The sequence below is a fragment of the Podarcis muralis genome, chromosome 14 (genome assembly GCF_964188315.1).
Source record: "Podarcis muralis chromosome 14, rPodMur119.hap1.1, whole genome shotgun sequence".
Taxonomy (NCBI): Eukaryota; Metazoa; Chordata; class Lepidosauria; order Squamata; family Lacertidae; genus Podarcis; species Podarcis muralis.
The window spans coordinates 38006226-38027446 of NC_135668.1; the positions used below are offsets into that span (position 1 = coordinate 38006226).

Here is a 21221-nt window from a genome sequence, read left to right on the forward strand (position 1 = left end):
ACCTCGGGTTAAGAACTTTGCTTCAGGATGAGAACAGAAATCACGGGCGGCGGCATGGCGGCAGTGGGAGGCCCCATTAGCTAAAGTGGTGATTCAGGTTAAGAACAGTTTCAGGTTAAGAATGGACCTCTGGAACGAATTAAGTTCTTAACCCGAGGTACCACTGTAGTTTGTTCTGTGATGCTTCCCTAATGCTATACCATATTATTGCTATTCAGAAGCCTGTGGGACAAAAATAAACCAGATTTGTGGTATAAAAAGTTACAGGATTTCCAGTTATGGCATATGCACTGATCAGAACTGAAGCCCCCAAACTTTTGCAGATGCAAGCAGTATTGAAAGCGGGATTATCTATGACCATCCCAATAACATTATGGAAACATAACGAATACAGAATTAAAAAGATTTCTGAGGAGCCTGTGTCACCGACATTTTTAAGATCTGCTTGTGCTGCTTGGCAGTCTTGCTGTGTGTTTTTTTTTTAACGGTTTCTGTTGTCTAATTTGTTGTTCATGCTGCATTTGTTTTTTTATTAGGTTTGGATTGTATTTTACTCTTTTCACAGAAAGCCAGCACAAGGAGTCTGATTATGGGGAAGCATATACATGTTGTAAACAAATAACCAACAACACTTAATAGAATTAAGGGATAAATTGTTATCAAAGCCTGTCTAACCTCAGCTTATGATATCTCTGATGTTCCATGGAGCTGTGCAATGCGAAACAAGGATCCCCTCTATTGTGTCTGTTGAGCCCTTGGATGAGCTGCAATAAAGGACAATCCTTTTTACATGAAGGATGGCTTTTGAAATAAGAGACATCTGGCAACCCAACTGGGGAATCTCCCCTGCTGTAATAATCATCTCTTGTCCAGGCGGTGTTGTTGCAAACCATAAATGAGGGTCTCTGCTCATCTTGAGAGTCCAGGGCTGCATGTAATCTATTCCCACTTCCTTTTGATTCTACCTTTTTTAAAAAACCAAACAGTTCTTTCAGTTTTTTGATGTGTCATAAGTATAAGATAAAAGCAAATAATAAAAATAACAAGCCATCAGCGTTATTTATTTAGGAGAGTGATTCACCTAATGCTTTGAAATATAATTGATTGACCAGCTGGGGCACTGCTTGGAATGAATTCCAGAGGGGTAGCAGTGGCAGTCTGCTGCAATTAAAAGGGGGGTGGGGGGGAGCTTGATTTGTCAAATATTATGCACAGTTACTGGGAAGTAAGCTCAGTGGAGCGTCTCCCTGAAAATTAGCCCCATTGATCAGTGGGACTTGCACCTAAGTCAACATGCATAGAGTTGATCTGCACTGGCAGGCTGCTGCAATCCTATGAATAAACCCTACTGCACATAAATAGAATAATGTAGTTTACTTTGGAGCACCGGAAGTTGGGTGGGACCTTAAAGAATTCACACAGCTGCACTGTCTTTACACGTTTCCTCAGAAGTAAGCCCCACTGGATTCAATGGGGCTTTCTCCCAGGCAGGCAACCATGGTAGGACGGATCGCCACCACAGTGTGTCATAAGCTTTTGTGCACCCCGTCGGCTGCCTAGTAAATATAATAATAATAAATGAGGAAATGCTTCATTACTGATGACGAGAGCTCTGCACTTCCAAGAAACCAATGCCGCAATGGATCTCGTTAGTCTTTTAAAGTGCCCAATCTTATTTCTATTCCCTATAAAACACGGTTCGCCCTCGCATATAAACTCTCACTCACTCTCTGTCTCTGACAGAGTACAGTATAGCCAAATCCCAAGCCAGGCAGAGCAGGCAGCTGAGCCGCGCGTCCTTTCCCTGCACCACAACTCCCAGTGCGCTTTGCGCTAACTTGGCCGCTGCCGTCAGTGAACGGAGCAGGCGCGTTGCGTGCCGGGACGTGTAGTCGTTTATGGGGTTTTTTCCCTCCTCGCGTTAAAGGTCTCGAAGGCAAAGTGAGAGGAGGCTTTTTCGGATGCCCCCTCATGATAGGCCGCGCCAACTTGACGGGGCGGGAAGAAGGAAGCCTATATAATAGGGAAGAAGGCGGACTGACGTACGGGAGAGCCTATGGTGTGCCGGCAGTGTCGCTAGGCGGGCGGACAGTGAGGGGGAGGCCTGTGGCGCTTGTCTTCTTGTCCCGAGCTTGAAAGGAGGTGGAAACAGCAGTGGCGGCGGCGGTGGCGGTGACGACGTTCGTCGTTGGAGACGCAACCTGAGGCGAGTCCCTTCAGCGGCGGGACAACCGAAGGAAGAAGGTGAGTGTCCGGAGCGGCGAAGGCGGCCGTCCTGGGCCTCCTTCGCTCGCTTCCTCCCGCCTCAGAATTTTACCTCAGAAGGACGACGACGCCCCTATTTCGAGCGGGGGGTTATGTTTTGTTCCCGCTCCCCGGCATAACCACACCTCGGAGGACTGCCGTGTCCCTCCTGGCGCCCAGCCCCTCCACCGCATTGAACACCCCCCCGCCCGGCTCAGTTTTTTGAGGCCTGCTTCCTCCGTAATGGTCTCCAAAAGTGTTTGTTTTCTATAGTGGCTCTCTTCTTCATAACCTCTCTTACTCACGCACACGTATTCTTTCTTCCTTAAAAAAAAACCCAGCAACAACTTGGCACCCTTGACACGCGTCGAGGGGGATCCACACGTGCACACTCATACTTCTCTGGAAGGGAAGGGCGTGCGCTACCTTCCCATGTGTTGACTTGTTTCTTTCTTTCAGTAGAACCACACACCTCTGAACTTGGCACGCTTGACTGGCGCATGTGCCCCCTTCCTCCTCCTCCTCCTCTGGGAGGGATGGTGGTGCCTTATTTGCTGCTCTGGCGTTATTTATCTTGCCCTTGTATTTAAGAACTAGCCTGGTAGCCATAGGTGGCTGGCAATTGTGTGCTGGGGAGCCCTACTCAAGTGAGCAGAGTTGGTGGAGAAGAGATGGGAAAGCACCCAGCGTAGAAACTAAGAGGGGTGTTATAGGAAGTAAGTCCCTTTCTCTGTCCCCAGGTCTGTGTCCCTCCTTTGCCAACCCTGAGTGGGCAAGAAAAACAAAATAGTAGGCTAGTAATTTTTACAAGGCTGCTTTATCTTTACTTCTGCATGCAGAATGTTTATGGCTTGATTTGATTTGCAGGGGTTGCTGAAAGTGCAAACGGTCACTTGTGAGGAAGTCATGAAATGCTTCTTTTCTTTCTTCCTCCCCAAACTGAGCCCAGTGGATTGTGCATAAGCGCTAAATCTGTTTATCTTTACTGCAAGAGTCTTCTGCCTTAAAAAAAAAAAAAGAGTTGAAGTACGCTAGATAATGGGAGGAGAGAGGGAAAGTTCTGTCTTGTGGTTACAGAAGCTGGGTTGGCTGCCTCAGAGGTGCAAGTCATTGCTTGATGTTAACAGCTGTCAAGCAGTGGAAATGGGTGTGTGAATGCTCTTGGAGAGAGAAAGATATAGGAACCCCAGAAAAGTGGTGTGGGGTAGTATAATGGCCAATGCTGTGATTCTTAAACCCACTGGGAGTAAGCCCCATTGAATTCAGTAGAACTGAGTAGCCAGTTAGAATTGTAATGTAAGAGGCTGAGCCATGAGTTAAGTCCTTGGTTTGAATCTTGCCTCTGTCATAAACTTGCTAAGTGGCCTTTGATCAGCATGGCACTGTTTTGCCTCCTAGCTTCCCCTACTCCACCTGCATTATGGAGGTTTATAACACTTAACATACCTTTGGGGATTGTTGTAAGGATTAAAACTATATAAAGTACATGAAGCACTTTGCATTCTTGAAAGCACTATTCAGATATTAAATATTTTTATTAAGTCCCCTATTCCCCACACTTGTTTCTGTTGCTTGTGTTGACCCTTTGGTGAGGCACCGTTTAATCTAGTTTCTGTAATTACCATCCTTTAGACCCTTATCTGGATGTGCCTGCCCCCTTGTCAAAATCTTGTTACTTTTCACTGGGCCGCTAGATTAGTACTACCAGTACCAGCACAGAACAGAATTCTCAGTTTGCCCATAAATATACATAAGATGTTGCAGGAAGGGGGAAACCTGTTCTTTAGGCACCCTTTTCCTGATCAATAACACGGGTTCAAAGACTAGTATGCTGCCACAATCTCCTCTTCCATCAGCTCTTAGTCCCACATCCTTTACTACCCCACACTTCCTCTTGTAGACTCAGATATGTCTTCTGTTCTGTAGTCTGGTGTCCTGGACTTCAGCTTTGGTGCGGTATTCCTTTCTTTGCACACTTTCCAATCTCTGTGGCTTTGTGCTTTTGTCTATACCTTGGTGTGTGTGTGTGTGTGTGTGTGTGTGTGTGTGTGTGTGTGTGCCTTCCTCCTTCCCCATTTTTTTTTGGACCCCTCCCTTGCATGATACATACAAGTTCACACCCTTGTTAATTTAATGTTAAACTACCTCCCATTTCTTCAGTGGCTGACATGGAATATAATCTTACAATTTGCAAGCCTGTACAGAAACTCTGAGAACAATTAACAAGTTTACCATGTTACAAAAACAGGTCACTAGAGTGTATTGGTGTAATCTGATTAATACAGACTGTTTACCCCTTTATAATCCACTTCTTTGGGAAGCATCTTGCTCTAACCTAAGTGGGTACTATGAATGGATTACAAAGGAAGAAAGAGTATTGTGTTTCCAAGAGACAGGAGTTGGGAAATTGACAATGGAATGAAAATATGGATATTACAAGAGTGTCTTACGAATTCTAATTGCCCATCAATGATCTGGGAAATTAAATCTAACAGACCTGATTTCTTTCTTAATATGTGTAATCTTGTCAGGATTCTTGAGATGTCAGCGTATGGACTAGAAAAGACACTGCAAAAAGTGTAGGAAGCTTAAGATCAGCTGTGTGTTTCTGTGTATACAAATTACAGTTAGATATTGAAGAGGAACTCAATCTATTGTTCCTGGCTCAATCTCTTGCTTTACCAGTGAATGGCTATACTTGTACCCCAATCTCCCCCAGCTTTAGTAACCTTCAGATGTTTTAAACACCATCTCCCTTCAACCCCAGCCAATGTGGGCAGTAGTCAGGAATGATGGGAGTTGTAATCCAACAACATCTAGAGGTCACCAGGTTAGAGAAGCCTGCTATACCCAGTAGGTTTCATTGCACAGTATATATCAGAGGCAACCCCTTTCATGCTATGTGAATCCATCACCAATAATAATAATAATAATAAATCTTTATTGTCATTGCCCTCTCTCGGGGACAACGAAATTAAGGTGTTTTGTACAGGTGCTGGCCACCTCCTCACCCCTCAAATTGGGTGTGTTTGAGGAGAAATAGTACGTCCATTGCTCTTACGTTGGTGTTTGGCAGCTCAGCAAATTTTGAACTGTGTATTTTCTGCCTGATAGTTCAGGAGTATGAAATGGAAACAAAGTAAGTAGGCCATCTTTCCCCACCCCGCCTTCCCTTTCAGGACCCAGCACATTTTGACAGAAGATTATTCACAAAAGATGGAGAGCCTGCTGTGAGAAGAATCATTCATCTCTGCTTTGTGCCTGCCTGTGGAAGGACAGAATTACACTAATTCTCCCAAGATTGCCTCTGAAAGTTTGGTATCGTGTGCATCTTTCAGTCTGGCTGTGTGTTTAGTATGCGAATTCTACCTCTTCACTAATGAGAGGGAGAATGGGAACCCAGGGCAGCCCTGTGAAGAGCTATGATTATCTGCTCAAGTTCTTGTTGGTTGGTGACAGTGATGTCGGCAAAGGAGAAATCCTGGAGAGCCTTCAAGATGGAGCATCTGAATCGCCTTACGCATACAGTAATGGTAAGCAATCTTAATAAAAGCACTCTAGCCAATATCTTGCATTAATTGGGGTGTATTCCTCATTTGTAGGATGTAGCATTGTCTTGTTGTTTATGCAGGTTGGTCTCCATAACCTGAAAAATAACACTTTGCATAAAATAGCTAGAATAATAATTTAAAAACCCTAACAAGCCCAGATCTTTCATGTTATTTGCTTGCTGGATCTTGGTGTGGTGTTGTATTTTAGGGTATGTGTGTTGGAAAAGTTCAAATCAGCAGTGTCACATTAATGTGAAGGTTGTGACTTGGTTTCTGAAATCGCCTTGCAAATCTGCTTCCCAGTGTTGTGCTGTGGGAAATGATTCAATTACTGTATTGGTGTACTTTGAAGTGTTGACTTAGAATTGCAAATCCTGCAGTGTTAAAAAGGTGGCTCAGAAGCACACAGCACTTTGTGTTGTTCAGACTTCAGGTGGTGGGAAAGAGAATCAAACCGTACTCTGTAGGACAATGGTTGGAGATCCAGTTTAAAACCTGATTACATTTTAAAGTGTGTGCCATGGAACAAGTTAGTTAGCTCAAAATTCATACCATTTCTGACTTGAGCAGGAGGAGTACATATCTAAATCTGACTCTTTTGCATAAAGTCTTAAGAATTTTTAAAGCCTCACAAGCCATTAACAGTTAACTAAGAGACAAGATTTAGCATTCCTGTATATTCTTCTGCTTCTTTGGATGGTAGTTAACATGTAACTCTGCCTGGCAGTGACTGTGTCCTGTAGTGATTTTTCAAGTCTGTCAGAGCTCTAGCCATCTTAAACTCTGAATGACTGCCTGGGGGGCTTGACAGCAGAAAAGAAGCATCCGCACCAGCTCTACTCCCAGGGCTTCAGCACTTGGCACATGACACCTACACTGAAAGCAACTGTATGTGAAGCTCAAAGTATACAGTGTGGAAGCAGACCTGCTTAAATGGGGCTGCCCCCAAGGAGTAGGGATGTCTCATGTTTTAGTAAAATGGGTTTACAGAAAGCTGACTATTCTGTGCTTTCTGCTCTTGCTACCTCCTAGAATCTCTTCTTCACTGCCCCTCCCCCAATGTGTTCCACTTGCCAAGCTCACTTCTAATATTGTGAGCTTAGCTGAAGAGAAAAATAGCTGAAAAGGACAGGTCAGAAAATTGGAGAAGTAGGCATCAGGAGTAGTTGACACCTCTCATGCATGTACCTGCTTTGCTGGGGGCGGGGGGAGGATTATCCAATACTAGAGGTGACTAGGACAGACCTAGGTTTTAACTAGCCAGCCTACTGTCATCACATGTTTTAATCTGGTGACTGTTTGACTTCCAGCTGCTCAGAGTCCTTGCTGGCCTCAAAAATGTACTGTTCCAGTGGCAGCTTTAGCTGCTGTAGGTAGAAGTGCTTGCATGAGAAGAGGCACGACTATGTAGAGCTGTGTTCAGGAGTCAGCTGGGGAATGAACAAAATACTTGATGCCACTGACAAAAAACTTATTTAGGGAGCGTAAATGACATGTTATTTCTCAAATATAGATCACATCTAAGTAAAAACCTCTAGTGACGCTTCAGAATAGCATTTTATGTAGATCTTACAAAATCAGAATCAACTAAAAAAAAACTAATTACAGCAGTCTAGGCAAGAACTTTTGTCCACAGACAGTTTTTCCGTGTCGTGTGGCCAAGCCAGTAAAGCGAGATGAGTGCCGCAACCCCAGAGTCGTCCATGACTGGACTTTACAGTCAGGGGTCCCTTTACCTTTTCCTTAGGCAAGAACTTAAAGATCTGAAATGGAACAGCAGCAGTCTTAACATTCTGGAAGGTCAAAAGCCTTTTAGAACAAAATCATTTATGCAGGCTTCCAAAATAAAAGGTGTCAGTACAACCTTTATACTTGCTCCTTTCTTATCCTCTGTTGAAACTGAAACACATTTTGGCTCTGGTATCAACCCCGAAGCTGTCTGCAGATAAACGCCGGCTCCCTTGGCCTATAGAGCGAGATGAGCGTGCAACCCCAGAGTCGTCCGTGACTGGACCTAATGGTCAGGGGTACCTTTACCTTTATCAGGATACTTAAGTTCTTTCAAATGTGATAACCACCAACTTAGAAGGCTTTTTAAAAGGATTAGACAAATTAATGGAGGATAATGCTAGTCATGATGGCTATATGCTACTTCCAGAATCAGAGGTTCCCTAGCTCTTACGCGGGTGGCGCTGTGGGTAAAAGCCTCAGCGCCTAGGGCTTGCTGATCGAAAGGTCGGCGGTTCGAATCCCCGTAGCAGGGTGCGCTCCCGTTGCTTGGTCCCAGCGCCTGCCAACCTAGCAGTTCGAAAGCACCCCCGGGTGCAAGTAGATAAATAGGGACCGCTTACTAGCGGGAAGGTAAACGGCGTTTCCGTGTGTGGCTCTGGCTCGCCAGATGCAGCGATGTCACGCTGGCCACGTGACCCGGAAGTGTCTCCGGACAGCGCTGGCCCCCGGTCTCTTGAGTGAGATGGGCGCACAACCCCAGAGTCTGTCAAGACTGGCCCGTACGGGCAGGGGTACCTTTACCTTTACTAGCTCTTACCAGCCACTGGGAAAAGCAGCAGGAGAAGGCTTTTTATCCTTGTGTCTTACTCATGAGTTTTTGATAGGCATGTGCTCAATTACTGTGGGAAACGGGATTCTGCACTGGACAGGGCTTTAGTTTGATCCAGCAGGGCTCTTCTTATGTTCATAGCTGCTATTTACTTTGCAGTTAGCCTTTATCTGTGGTCATTGCTGCTAGGTTTTTGAACTGGCAGCAGTAATGCTGCACCCGAAGTACAAAATTTAAACATACCAAGGCTCTTGTCCAAAACCTAGAAATATCTGAACACATTCTATTTAAACAGATGTTCTGTCGTGCTGTCCATTCCTCGCCTTTAATGCAATTTTATTTACAACATTAAACCACCCAGACCCGAACCAATTCTAGAGGCCGTTGCTTAAGAATCAGCTGAGGCCTGCTACATGAAATTGCTCATCGTAATGTTGATACCATCAGTTTTGTAAAAGCTGTTGCTCTTTTGCAAGTATTGCTGTAATTTGGAGAAGAAATATTGCAACACTTGACTTGCATCACTTGGCACTAGAGCATCTACATTAGTTTTGACATTTCATGAAGGCCTAGAAAGTTGTTGCAGAGGAATACAAAACTTGATCCCTCCGACCTCCCCCTTCTCCTCCTCCTCTCCCTCTCCCTCCCTCCCGGCAGTGTGCAAGTATTACCTCCTATTTGGATCCTATGTCTAAAGGGCATAGACTAAATGGTTCATATGTAAATCTCATTCCATTAACAGCCAGCTCCTCTTAATGAAGGTCTTCCAGTTGATGTCTGCAAAACTATTCTAGTGAACCATTGCAAATGTGTCTTTCAATTGCAAGTACCGGTAGTTGGGTTGTGAGGAGGAGCAACATGATGTATCATAAACCTTCACGTTTGAACTCTATTTGTTATCCAGCTACTTATGTTAGGTGCTTGTCCTTATCATACACCTGATGATACGTCCTATTGTCTCTATTCAGTGTGCATGGTGAAGGAATGAGTACTATAAAACCATCTTCCTCCTCTCTCTGTTGATTGACAACAGCCACAAATGGCAGTGCAGCTGCATGACCAATAGCTAAGTATTTGCAAGGAAACACAGAGCTGCTGCTGCTGCTGCTGCTGCTGCTGCTGCTGCTGCTGCTGCTGCTGCTGCTGCTGCTGCTGCTTCTTCTTCTTCTTCTTCTTCTTCTTCTTCTTCTTCTTCTTCTTCTTCTTCATTCAGTTTCTTACCTATTCTTCATCTCAGTCTCCCAGAGTGGGTTCAGTTTAAAACAAATGCAATCATACATACAGTGCTTTTTTATATAAAAAAATGTTTGGGGGTACATACATACATTATATAGATATGGTGTCAAAGACCAGGTTAAAGAAATGCATCTATTGTGCTTTCACATTTGCAGGCTTCAAAATGCTTCAGTGTTAGCTGCTGTTCCAGGAACATAGCAAGCTGCTTTTTCCTCTTAGGCCATTGGAGAATCTTGCTCACCATTGTCTACACTGACTGGCAGCTACTCTCTGTAATTTTATACGAGGGTCTTCCCCAGCCCTACCTGGAGATACTAGGGATTGAACTGAGGCCTACTGCATACAAAGTATGTGCTCCACAACTGAGCTGTGGCATATCCCAAATCAGAATGGTTAAAGTGTGATTACATAAATCGTGATTCTGTTCTTCCTGTATCGGTACATGTAAAGTAATGTATTCCAGAGTAAATGTAGATAAACTATTCCAGAGTTGTTCAAGTGGTCTGATTTGTGGATTCTGTTGCCTTGATCGTTGCTCCCCCTAAAATCCCTTTATGTGAGAATGCAGTGTAAATAGTCTTTAAGCCTTCAGGATCTGGTAAACTCAGAGAAGGCCATTTATCCTGTGTTTAATGCAGCTCTGGGGGAACATGAGCTATATCAGTGCAACTAAGTTTAATATTGTGTTGACATGTTGAAGTTTGAAACAGTTATCCTCAGTTGTGAAAAAATGATCCTACCTTCTAAAACGTTTAGAATAATCAGTGGGGGTCATGAGTATTGAAGGTTAACTGTTCTTTTCTTGTTTCTTAGTTTTGACCCTGTTGTCTAGATTTTCAAATAGTTGTCTAGATTTTCAAATAGGGGCAAAATGAATCAACAGGGATTCAGTGGAACATCATAGAGCACACTACTAAAAGCTTTTAACAATTGGATGGTGGTGTTCTACACCAAGTCTGGAAGAATTTCTTTGGCTGCCCACTCTTCTAAGCCAAATAACAGTTTGGGATCCAAATACCTGAAGGAACACCTCTCCCTGTATTAATCTGCCTATGCCTTAAGAGCGCCAGAGGAAGCTTTTCTTTGCATTCCATTGTTAGGGGAAGTGTTCTCTGTGGTGGCACATCACTATACAGTGGTACCTCGGGTTAAGTACTTAATTCGTTCCGGAGGTCTGTACTTAACCTGAAACTGTTCTTAACCTGAAGCACCACTTTAACTAATGGGGCCTGCCGCCGCGCCGCCGGAGCACGATTTCTGTTCTCAACCTGAAGCAAAGTTCTTAACCTGAAGCACTATTTCTGGGTTAGCAGAGTCTGTAACCTGAAGCGTATGTAACCCAAAGTATCACTGTACAAGCATGGCAGACACCAGTGTTCGAATTTTCTTAGTTGGGCATTTTAAAGTTTTCTTCGTGTTTGCTTCAGCTCCCTTTTGCTTTTGTTTTTTTATAAGCTTTGTTCTGTTTCTTTCTGTTTTTGTCTATAAGTTGGTGGCTTAATTTTGTGCTGTACCCACCCTGGGGGATATTTATACGAAGGCAGTTCTTCTCCAATTCTAATAGCAGTCTCTCCAAGGAAATGTTTATCTATGGTTTAGCTTGGATAGCTTTCACATAATAGCTAAAGAATCTGGAGTTCACACCAGATTTCTGTGTCTTGGTTCTCTTGAATTGCTTTTTACTACCTTTGTGCTATTCTGTCAAGGCCTCTTACTCAGAAGCAGCATTCCTTTAGAATAATATGTACCCAATTCTCCATTTTATCGTTCCTCCATCACACTCAAGCTAACTCCAAATGTTCTATGAGAACACTATAAAGGGAATTTAGCTTAACCTCAGGTGGTCCTCTGAGGTTAATTTGAGGAGTGGCCCATTGGTTCAAGGGCAAGCAGTTATCTCTACATGAGGATAAACTGTTGACTTCTGCAAATATTTTATAATCCTTGGGGCATATAATGAGTCTTTCAGCGTGCAGCTATTTTCAGTCATCTAGTGATTTTTTTGTTTTAAACAAACCTCTGCATATAATACAAGGGTATGAACAGAATCTAGTTGTGATGGCTTTACCACCCATGATGTGGGGATACCAGTGCACATCTCAGCTGAACTGATATTGGGTTTGAGTGGCCCTGGTGAGCTTATCTGAGGGCAAGCAACTGTGCACCAAACAGCTGGGGGAGCAGCTACCATTTTCATTTCCCACAATTCCACCAAAGCATCATTGCTAGACTATAATAAGCTTTTATCTGCTGTCAACTTGTGAATTCCAAAGTAATCTGACAGTGCACAAGCATCTTGGACCTAAGTAGGAGACAAGCCCCCACAGTAATTCCTTGGAAATGTAAAAATATTTACACTGATCCAGAATATATTAAATGTCTTGGGAAATAAGGAAATGGAGTGGTTAGTTATGCCCACTGCCCCAGAGTTAATGGATTAAATAACAGTGTTCTTACCTCTTTACTAGTATTGATTTGTTGTGCATAAACATATCAGAACCTGGATTATTGAAACTAGAGGTTTCCAAAATGCATTTTCTTCCATGTTATTATTACTTTAGCTGACTACAAATTGTGTTGAAATTAAAATAAAACTTATCCTTGAAGAGGGCAACCAATAAAGGAATAATAGACATACCTTGTCAATTAGAGAAAATTAAATGCATTGTTGTAATGTGACAGGTTTTATTATTAGGCACTAACTTTGAAAATGCTGCATTTTGTAGGACTGCAGTTTCAATATCTCTTGTGTTCAAGACTGTGGATATCTACAGTCAGCTTCAGACTTCTATAATCCGGCTTTCCTACATGTCTTTTCTTTAATGGCACTTTTCTTTCTAGTGATAAGCGTGAAATTCTGCTTGCAAGAGGTTTTTGCAGGCAGTGTAAAACTCTTTTCAGAAAGCTACATAGATACCAGAGTACACTGATGTGCATTGTCCTTTGCAGCCTCAGTTTGAGGTTCAAAGGTAAACCCTGTACATGTTCTCCTCCCCACAGAAATTCTACTCCTTTGCTGTTCACTTTCAAAGAATGGTGGGCGAGCAGACTGTAAGGCTACTTGCCCCAGCCACATGCTGTAAGGAAGATATCTGAGCAAAGTGCTTTTAGCTTCCTCAAATAAAAATGTTAAGGCCTGAAAAATATCTCTGCCCACTTCTTTCCCATTTCCCCCCTCCGTCTTCACATCTTTGTCATGCAGCTTAGAGCATGTAGCTGTTAGGAACGGAAGGATTAAATGGTCTTTGTCCCAATTGCCTGGAATATAAAATGCACACAACAGGCTGTAAATTGTGTTCATTACCCCAAGCAACCATGATCCCCATGTGAACTCCTATGAGGCATACAATTGCTGAACAGGGATTGAGGAGCCTCAGGGAACATTATGTAAGGAGGCAGCCCAGATGGGGCTGTTTTTAACCTCTCTTTTTCTTGCTGTCACGTACTGTGAAGAAGCTCACTATTACAGACACACTAAAAGAACTTGAGCTACTTAACTGGAAGTTTTGAGATGTCCCCTATGTACTCTAATGGTGTACTCTACTGCTGGAGCAGGTAGCTAAAGAATATTTGGCCCAGCTAGCTTACTACATTGGGACGCGGGTGGCGCTGTGGGTTAAACCACAGATCCTAGGACTTGCCGATCAGAAGGTCGGCGGTTCGAATCCCCGCAACGGGGTGAGCTCCCGTTGCTCAGTCCCTGCTCCTGCCAACCTAGCAGTTCGGAAGCACATCAAAGTGCAAGTAGATAAATAGGTACCGCTCCAGCGGGAAGGTAAACGGCATTTCCGTGCACTGCTCTGGTTCGCAAGAAGCGGCTTAGTCATGCTGGCCACATGACCCGGAAGCTGTACGCCGGCTCCCTCGGCCAATAAAACAAGATGAGTGCCGCAATAAAACAAGATGAGTCGGCCACAACTGGACCCAATGGTCAAGGGTCCCTTTACCTTTACCTTTAGCTTATTACATGTGTCCAGGGAATGAGGTGTGGAAGTTCATCACTATAGCTATCTTGAATGGGGTACACCTGTTTGGTGTAGGGGTAGAAAGACATTGAGATCCCTGCCCTTGGGCTGCAAAGAAACTTCTGTGGCAAACTCATTGGGGTCTATAGGGTTTGCTAGGTAATTAAAGTACTTGAAATAGGTTGGTGCCTCTTTATTGACATTTCTTTTGGTGTGAAGTTGTTGAGCTATCAAGTTACTTAATATATGCAATCAACTAGTTCTTTAGCAACAAAACCTCTTCACTCTTCTGGGTCTTCTCTATGCAACCATGAGCTTCACTAATCAAAGATAATATCCTGTTATTGTTCAATCTGACTATTACTTTGGATTATACCTTCCAGGATGAATGACAGAGGGCAGGGTAGGTAGGTATATTTACTCCTTCATGTGACTTATGCCTCTATTGTCAAATCATAGCTACCCCCAAATTCACATGAATCTGCCTCAGAACAGCTGATTATGTAAATTATGAAAACAATTGAGTTAGTGGCAGGCTCTTACAACTTTGGTTTTATGCAGAGTAAACTTGGTTATGTGTCTCTCAATGTGTATACACACACACAAATGTTTCTCACTTTCCACACGCACGACCCCCCCCCCCCAACTCTTCCTCTACAGTCGTACCTCGGTTGTCAAATGTAATCCATTCCGGAAAACCGTTTGTTCAACTTCCGAAACATCTGACAACCAAGGTGCAATGGGCAGTCGGCAAATTCCGTTGAGAAAATGGAGAAACATGCCTTGAAGCCATTCAACTTCTGAGGCACATTTGAAAACAGAAGCATTCACTTCCGGGTTTTCGGTGTTCAGGTTCTGATTCGTTTGGCTTCCAAAATGCTCGAAAACCAAGGTTCCACTGTATAGCTTTTGCCATCCTAATTAAGCTGTATTGTTTATCTTTTCTTACTGGTAATATATACCAGTGTCAAAATCTTTGAAAATGAAACACCAATAATCTGTTTCAGCTGAACTGGTACTCCAACTATGGTCAAATTCACTGCTTAGGAACTGAAGGAAGGAAGCTTTTGTGGTTCTGTTAAGCATTGGATATAGAGTCACTATTCATTAGCATCTGTTGAGGCAGGAGTGCCCACCCATGCACATACTATGTAGTGTTTCTCTCAGTGTTAAGACACATCTTGCTGTAATATCTTATAGTTTGAAGTGCACAACAGACCTTTCTTCATACCCAGTTCCATACTCAATTTTGGATGACAGTATTGATCTTCAAGCCTTACTCAAGTTTCTGAGCTGTGTTGGCTGGCCAGCCTCTTAAGAGTGTCTGAATTATTGGGAACACATTATTGATGAAAGAACTCACTTGCTTTTGTAACAAGTCTAGTATGCAGCACAGTATGGCCAAGATGCTGCTGTGCCATAAACGTCAATATTTATCAGCTTTTAAATAATCCTTCCTTCAAAATTCATGGCAACAAACAAGTAAGAAATTACACACACACACAGGGAGAGAGAGAGGTTTGTATGCAGTTAAACACTGAAACATTATTTAAATTTGGTGGATTGGTATTTTTTAAACTAAAATTGCTAGCAACTGATGGCCTTCACACTCTGGCAGAAGGGGTGGGGCAGGTCTCTAGGCAGGAAATTCCAAAGTCTGGGTGTGCACACTCAAAAAGACCCTGCTCTAGTCCTAATCAACCATGATTTTGGAACACATAAAAATACAGTGGTACCTTGGTTTATGAACTTAATCTGTTCTGGAAGTCCGTTCTTAAACCGAAACCATTCTTAAACCAAGGCATGCTTTCCCTAATGAGGCCTCCCACTGGCGGTGCCCTTCTACCATTCGGCTTCTGTTCGTACACCAAGGTAAAGTTCATAAACCGGGACACTACTTCCGGTTTTGCAGAGTTCATAAACCGAATAGTTCGTAAACAGGGCTGTTCTTAAACCAAGGTACCACTGTACCCAGCTACCTACTTGGCCATGGGTTATAACTGCAGACATCTCTGAACAGAAACACAGGGTTCAGGAGAAAGCATGAAGTCATAACGGCCTGTAGTTCGTTCCATTAGTTGTGAAGAGGAGGGAGTTCCTTGTCTGACACAGTGCTCTGTAAAGCTTCTGGAACAGGCCTCCATCACCTTCCGGAAGACAACTGCTTCACACCTGGTGTTTTTACCTGGCTGGAATGTGTCCTTGAAATCTCAGGATGGCTGTTGCTTGCCAGGATGGAGTACAGAGAGATGTGTCAGTGTATGTAGGTACTACCCTACATTACAAAAGTAAAGCTTACATTTGTTGCCCTGGGCACACTTGCTTCTGACCCTGCCTGCCACTGGCATGTGACCCATGGAACATTTCCCAGAAGGGAGTGCGACCCTTGGGCTGAAAAAGGTTCCCCATATTTAGATACTTGAAAAAAATATTTGAGAATATCTGACAAGCTAGCTGGTGGGTGTTCTGTCTTGATGAGTGATATGCCTGCTCAGTGCTACTCCAGTGTGTGTTCCTTATTCCCAGTTGTTGTTGTTTAAGTAAAATTACCCTAACGAGGAAAGGAAAATGTAAGGAAATGGATAAGAGGGGGGATAAATAAGCAACCAGTATTCATTTGGTTTCATTTTGCAGTCCATGGAACCTCATGAAGACAAAAGCTAACTACAGGCAAAATTACTAAACCATCCTTGAGTGTTGTGATTAGAAACTTTGAAGCATCCTTAAACACCTCTCTATTAAAGTGGCAAGTCTATGCATTTCAGAGTCCCTGTAGCAGCAGAGGATGCTGCTTCCTGTTGTTCCAAGCAAATCCTGTTTCAAGTACTGTAGGGAACAAACATCCTTTTACAGCCCATATGTTGCTGTATTCATTTCCTTGTAGAATACAATCATTATGTAGGAGAATGTTTTCCAAATAGTTGTTGTCTGAAGTATGGTTTCAGAGTAATATGTCGAAGTTTTCTATTGAAATACTGATCTAATGCTTCAAACTTCTTATCCTTGTCTCTGTATATTAGTGCAGAGTGCAGAGAAGTATATATCTAGATAAGGGTTGGTGCCTTCAGTAAGCCTTTGTAGAATGCATAGTTTATTAAATGTAAATGATAGCCTTCATACTCCAACCCTGTCTATATAATAAAACAAATCCAATATATAAGTAATAACAGTACTAGAGTATAATTTATAGACCTACTCAAATTCATGAATATACCTTCTGGTCATAAGATGGATCTTTTAATTATGCATCTACTTTATTTGGCTCCTTTACTTCTTTATAACTCACCCTTCAGTAAGAATAAGGAGGCTTAATGATGAAAATAAACAGCATCAAAAACAAAAATAAAACCACCATACAAAATACAGCAAAACAATAACAAGCACGACATTATAGAAATGGTGTCACTCCTACTACTACCTGGCCTGCCAGAACAAATAGATTGTAAACTGCCTCTTGAATGAATTTAGTGTGGGACTATGACTGCTGTCCTTGTAGACTAAGGATTGTGAACATAATATGAGTGATGCTGAAAGAAGGAAGAGTAGCAGAATCCCTTCCTATCTACCTGATCCCAAAACTATTCCACAGTTGGTTTGAGGCTATCCTGAAGAACCTAACGAGCCGTGCTGGATCACACCAAAAGGCCTGTTTAGTCAAATGTCTTGTTGAAACAGGTGCTTGTGGAAAGCCTGCAAGCATACACAAGTGCAACAGCATTCTCCCCACGTGTTTTCCAGCAGCAGGTAAACACAGTGCTAGTAACCATTGATATATGATATTTTTCATGTATTTGAGGATTACTTTTAAAATTATCCAAGTGTAGAGGCTAATCTTGGGGGAAAGTTACAATTCAGATTCAAGTTCTTCAATAACTTTCAGGTGGATGCCATTCAGATCCGGTTATTTGTCAATTCTTAATTTGTCAGTAAGGTTTAGAATTTCAACTCTTGGCAGTGCTTAACACAAACCCGCCAACAGCATACGATTCAATATGACTAACTTAACCCAACAACTTCCCCCACAATGCACAAACAAATCTCACTGCAGCCAACCAAAGACAATCAACAACACCCTAGGCCACTCCGACCTCTCTCACCACTAAGGAAACATAACAAGAGAATAGAAAGAGAACCTACCCAAGTGACACTGACACAAAACCCCCACACATACACTAAAAGAACATAAGCTTTACCACCACCCCCTCTCTTCTGTCCTCCCTTTTCTTCCCAACCCTATACTGCATATAACACCAATGTCTCAAAACAAATGTAACTGATCTGTAGAAAGAAACAATACATATGCTTTTATAAACGAGGAAAATCTTTAATAATTTTTTTTTTAAAAAAACCCAACACCTTGGCAATGCTATTTTCCTCAGTTCCTCCGAATTGCTTCCTGATAAATTTAATTCTGGTGCTGGGATCTGCTCTACATCTTATGCTGTAAAGGCAGATGCAAAGAATCCATTCATGGAAATCCTCTTTTCCTCCTTTAGCATACTTTTGACTACTTATTTGTCCAATCAGCTTCCATGCTTCTAATGTATTTAAAGTTAGTGTTATTTGCTCTTTGTTTTTAGTGATGTGCATCTCAATTCCTTTTTTTGCACCCCTTATTGCATTTGCTTGCATTTCTTTTGCCAAAATTTGTCTTCCTTTTTGCTCTCCTCATTTTCCTTTCTCTCATAGCTTCCTTGCCTCTACTTGTTAACCATTCTGGCATCCTCTTGGCTCTGGTTGTACCTTTTCCATCAGCAGGTATAAGGGAAGAAAATAAGAACCACAAAAATGAACATGGCATGAATTTGTATTACCTCTTGTAAAATTTGGTGGTGGATAAACACGAAAATCATTGCTAATACTGTACCAGAATCACTAGAAACACTTCTATTTAGAACTAGATGAAATTATCAAACAAAGAAAAGGCACCTTACACGCACAATATCTAACACCAGACTGGCCACCTTATCGGTACACAACTAATAATAGGATCATAGCTGCAAAGTTGAGTAGCTTAGTTCTCAAATTCTTTATGTATAGATCCAAAGCACTAGATATACTTCAGCCAATAAATACCAGGAAAAATAATGATAATAACATGGTGTATTTTGGGGTGGGTGGGTGATGGTGGCTATCATATGAGCCTCTGGTCTGATCTAGCAAGCTGTTCCCATATTGTACCAGCATGGCATGTGACTCTGATGTGAGTGTACATTAGTTATATGCCCCACCTTTCACCTTAAGAAGCTCAAAGTGGTGTGCATAACACAGTTATATGTGCAACAGTTGATGCAATACAACAGTTCAAGAAAGTTGATGAGAGTAGAAAAGCTGACCCAGCAGGCAAAGACTTGGGCTAGAATGTATTTGCATGGAGTGCTTTATGTGAGTATCATTCAAAAATGTTTATTCCCCTATCTGTAGTCTGAAATAGTAATCTATTCTAGACTTCATTCCAATCTAATTCTTCTGCATGGGTAGATCCATTCAAACACCTATCTGTTAGCCTGTGCTTATTTAACTTTATACTGTGAGATTTGTAGAGCTAATAGTCAACATACTCTTGCACTTGATCTGCTTTTTCTCCACTCTTGCCCGCCTCCCGGTTCATAGTCATATACTATCCAGCTTGTGGATCACAATACAATTGTTGTTTGTTTATTTATTTAAATGATTTATAAGCTGCCCTTCATAAAGTAAACAATCTCAGTGCAGGGTAGATTGAAACTAATGAAACATATTCTGAGATAAAACATGTTTTCTCCCTCCAGCCATTTGCCTTTTTTCATTTCTATAACTGCAAGGTGGTTGTCTCTGGGCATTCCACATATATAGTGATAACTGAAACGTCCCTTAGGCTGTATCTTCAGGTTTCTGATGAGTGAATGTGTGTGTGTCAAGTGATAAGGAAATACTGACAGCTGTTTCTGTACGTCACTTGGGTCAGCTGGTTTGTATGATCTTACATGTTGGTGGTTTATATAACCAAATTTTAGAGATGAGGAAAACAAAGTTAACAAATTCCCTACTATTGTTCTTTTCTCACATTTAAGTGGCTTTAAAATAAATGAATATTTAATGTATTTTTGTTGCTTTTGTTATCTACTCATGCTGGCTTATGTTATGGTAGACTGAAAAGGTACCTTTCTGAAATACTCATGCTGCCTGAGAGCCAGTGTGGTGTAGTGGTTAAGAGCGGTAGATTCGTAATCTGGGGGACTGGGTTCGCATCTCTGCTCCCCCACATGCAGCTGCTGGGTGACCATGGGCTAGACACACTTCTCTGAAGTCTCTCAGCCCCACTCACCTCACAGAGTGTTTGTTGTGGGGGAGGAAGGGAAAGGAGAATGTTAGCCGCTTTGAGACTCCTTCGGGTAGTGATAAAGCTTCTTGGGAAACAGGGATTGCCTGCAGCTGCTTGTCAAGCTTGCAGTCAGTGGCAAATGTAAGTTTGCTGCCATGTAATGTATGCATTGACTTATGTGGCTGTTTTTGTAATAATATATTTAAGGAACTTAAAGTAAAGGTAAAGGTACCCCTGCCCGTACGGGCCAGTCGTGTCCGACTCTAGGGTTGTGCGCCCATCTCACTTAAGAGGCCGGGTGCCAGCGCTGTCTGGAGACACTTCCAGGTCACGTGGCCAGCGTGATGAAGCTGCTCTGGCGAGCCAGCACCAGCGCAGCACACGGAAACGCCGTTTACCTTCCCACTATAAAGCGGTACCTATTTATCTACTTGCACTTAGGGGTGCTTTCGAACTACTAGGTGGGCAGGAGCTGGGACCGAAAGACGGGAGCTCACCCCGCCGCGGGGATTCGAACCGCCGACCATGCGATCGGCAACCCCTAGCCGCTGAGGTTTTACCCACAGCGCCACACGAGTCCCAAGGAACTTAAAGTACAGTAGCTTATAACCACTTATGTTGATGTGTTGTTCAGAACTTTGTGTATTCAGGTATATGGCCCACAACAAATACAGTGCTGTGGTCTCTAAAATACCTTAAATGGGTCAAAGAAACATCAACTTGCTTAGAGGAATCTTCAGCAAATATTCTGTTACTTCTCCTGTGCCTTATGCAAGTCTACAGATTGCTGACATCCTAAGTATTCACATCTACCAATGTTGTTTTGTAAGGTCGTCGATATTTCAGTGAGCTCTAGTTATGGCCAAACTATATCTTCTTATGAAGTGAAGCTGTGGTCTATCAACTGTTGCTTCCTCCTCCTTTTACAATACAAAACAAACCATTATATGAAAGTAAAGCTGCTGTTAATGTCCCTGTGATGACAGGATTTATTGTGAGGCAAGAATCCTAGTGCATTAGCACTTTTCTCTAGAGGCTGTTGTGGATGAGCCTCTTGGCTTATTCTCTGCCATCTGCAAGTCCCAAATTCAATCCCAGATCTGCCTCCAGGGTCCTGGAACAGTGCACCTTCTGGTCTGATTATGTCTGGTATTTGAACAGCAATCTGCTGATTTTAAAAAGCCAGTTATACTTGCATTTATTTTAAAAATGTACTTACTGATTTATTTGTGTCTACCTAAATGACTAATTCAAAAGAACTAATTCTAATAGTCTTTTCATAACTCCTGGTGGTGTATCTTGTTGTAGGGGCTTTGTCAGACAATGTCACAAGTCTACCCCTGTTACTGGAAATGCACATT

The 21221-nt window shown here is 42.6% G+C and overlaps 1 protein-coding gene across 1 annotated transcript in view; it reads left to right on the forward strand.

Annotated features, from left to right (window-relative positions):
* The first annotated feature begins 2035 nt into the window (after positions 1–2035).
* RAB40C (RAB40C, member RAS oncogene family) overlaps positions 2036–21221 on the forward strand; it is a 41453-nt gene continuing 22267 nt past the window's right edge. Inside the window, exons 1-2 of the mRNA XM_028705615.2 lie at positions 2036–2244; positions 5424–5777. Coding sequence (XP_028561448.1) covers positions 5624–5777 — 154 coding nt within the window. The 5' untranslated portion in view covers positions 2036–2244; positions 5424–5623. The remainder of the gene's footprint in view (positions 2245–5423; positions 5778–21221) is intronic.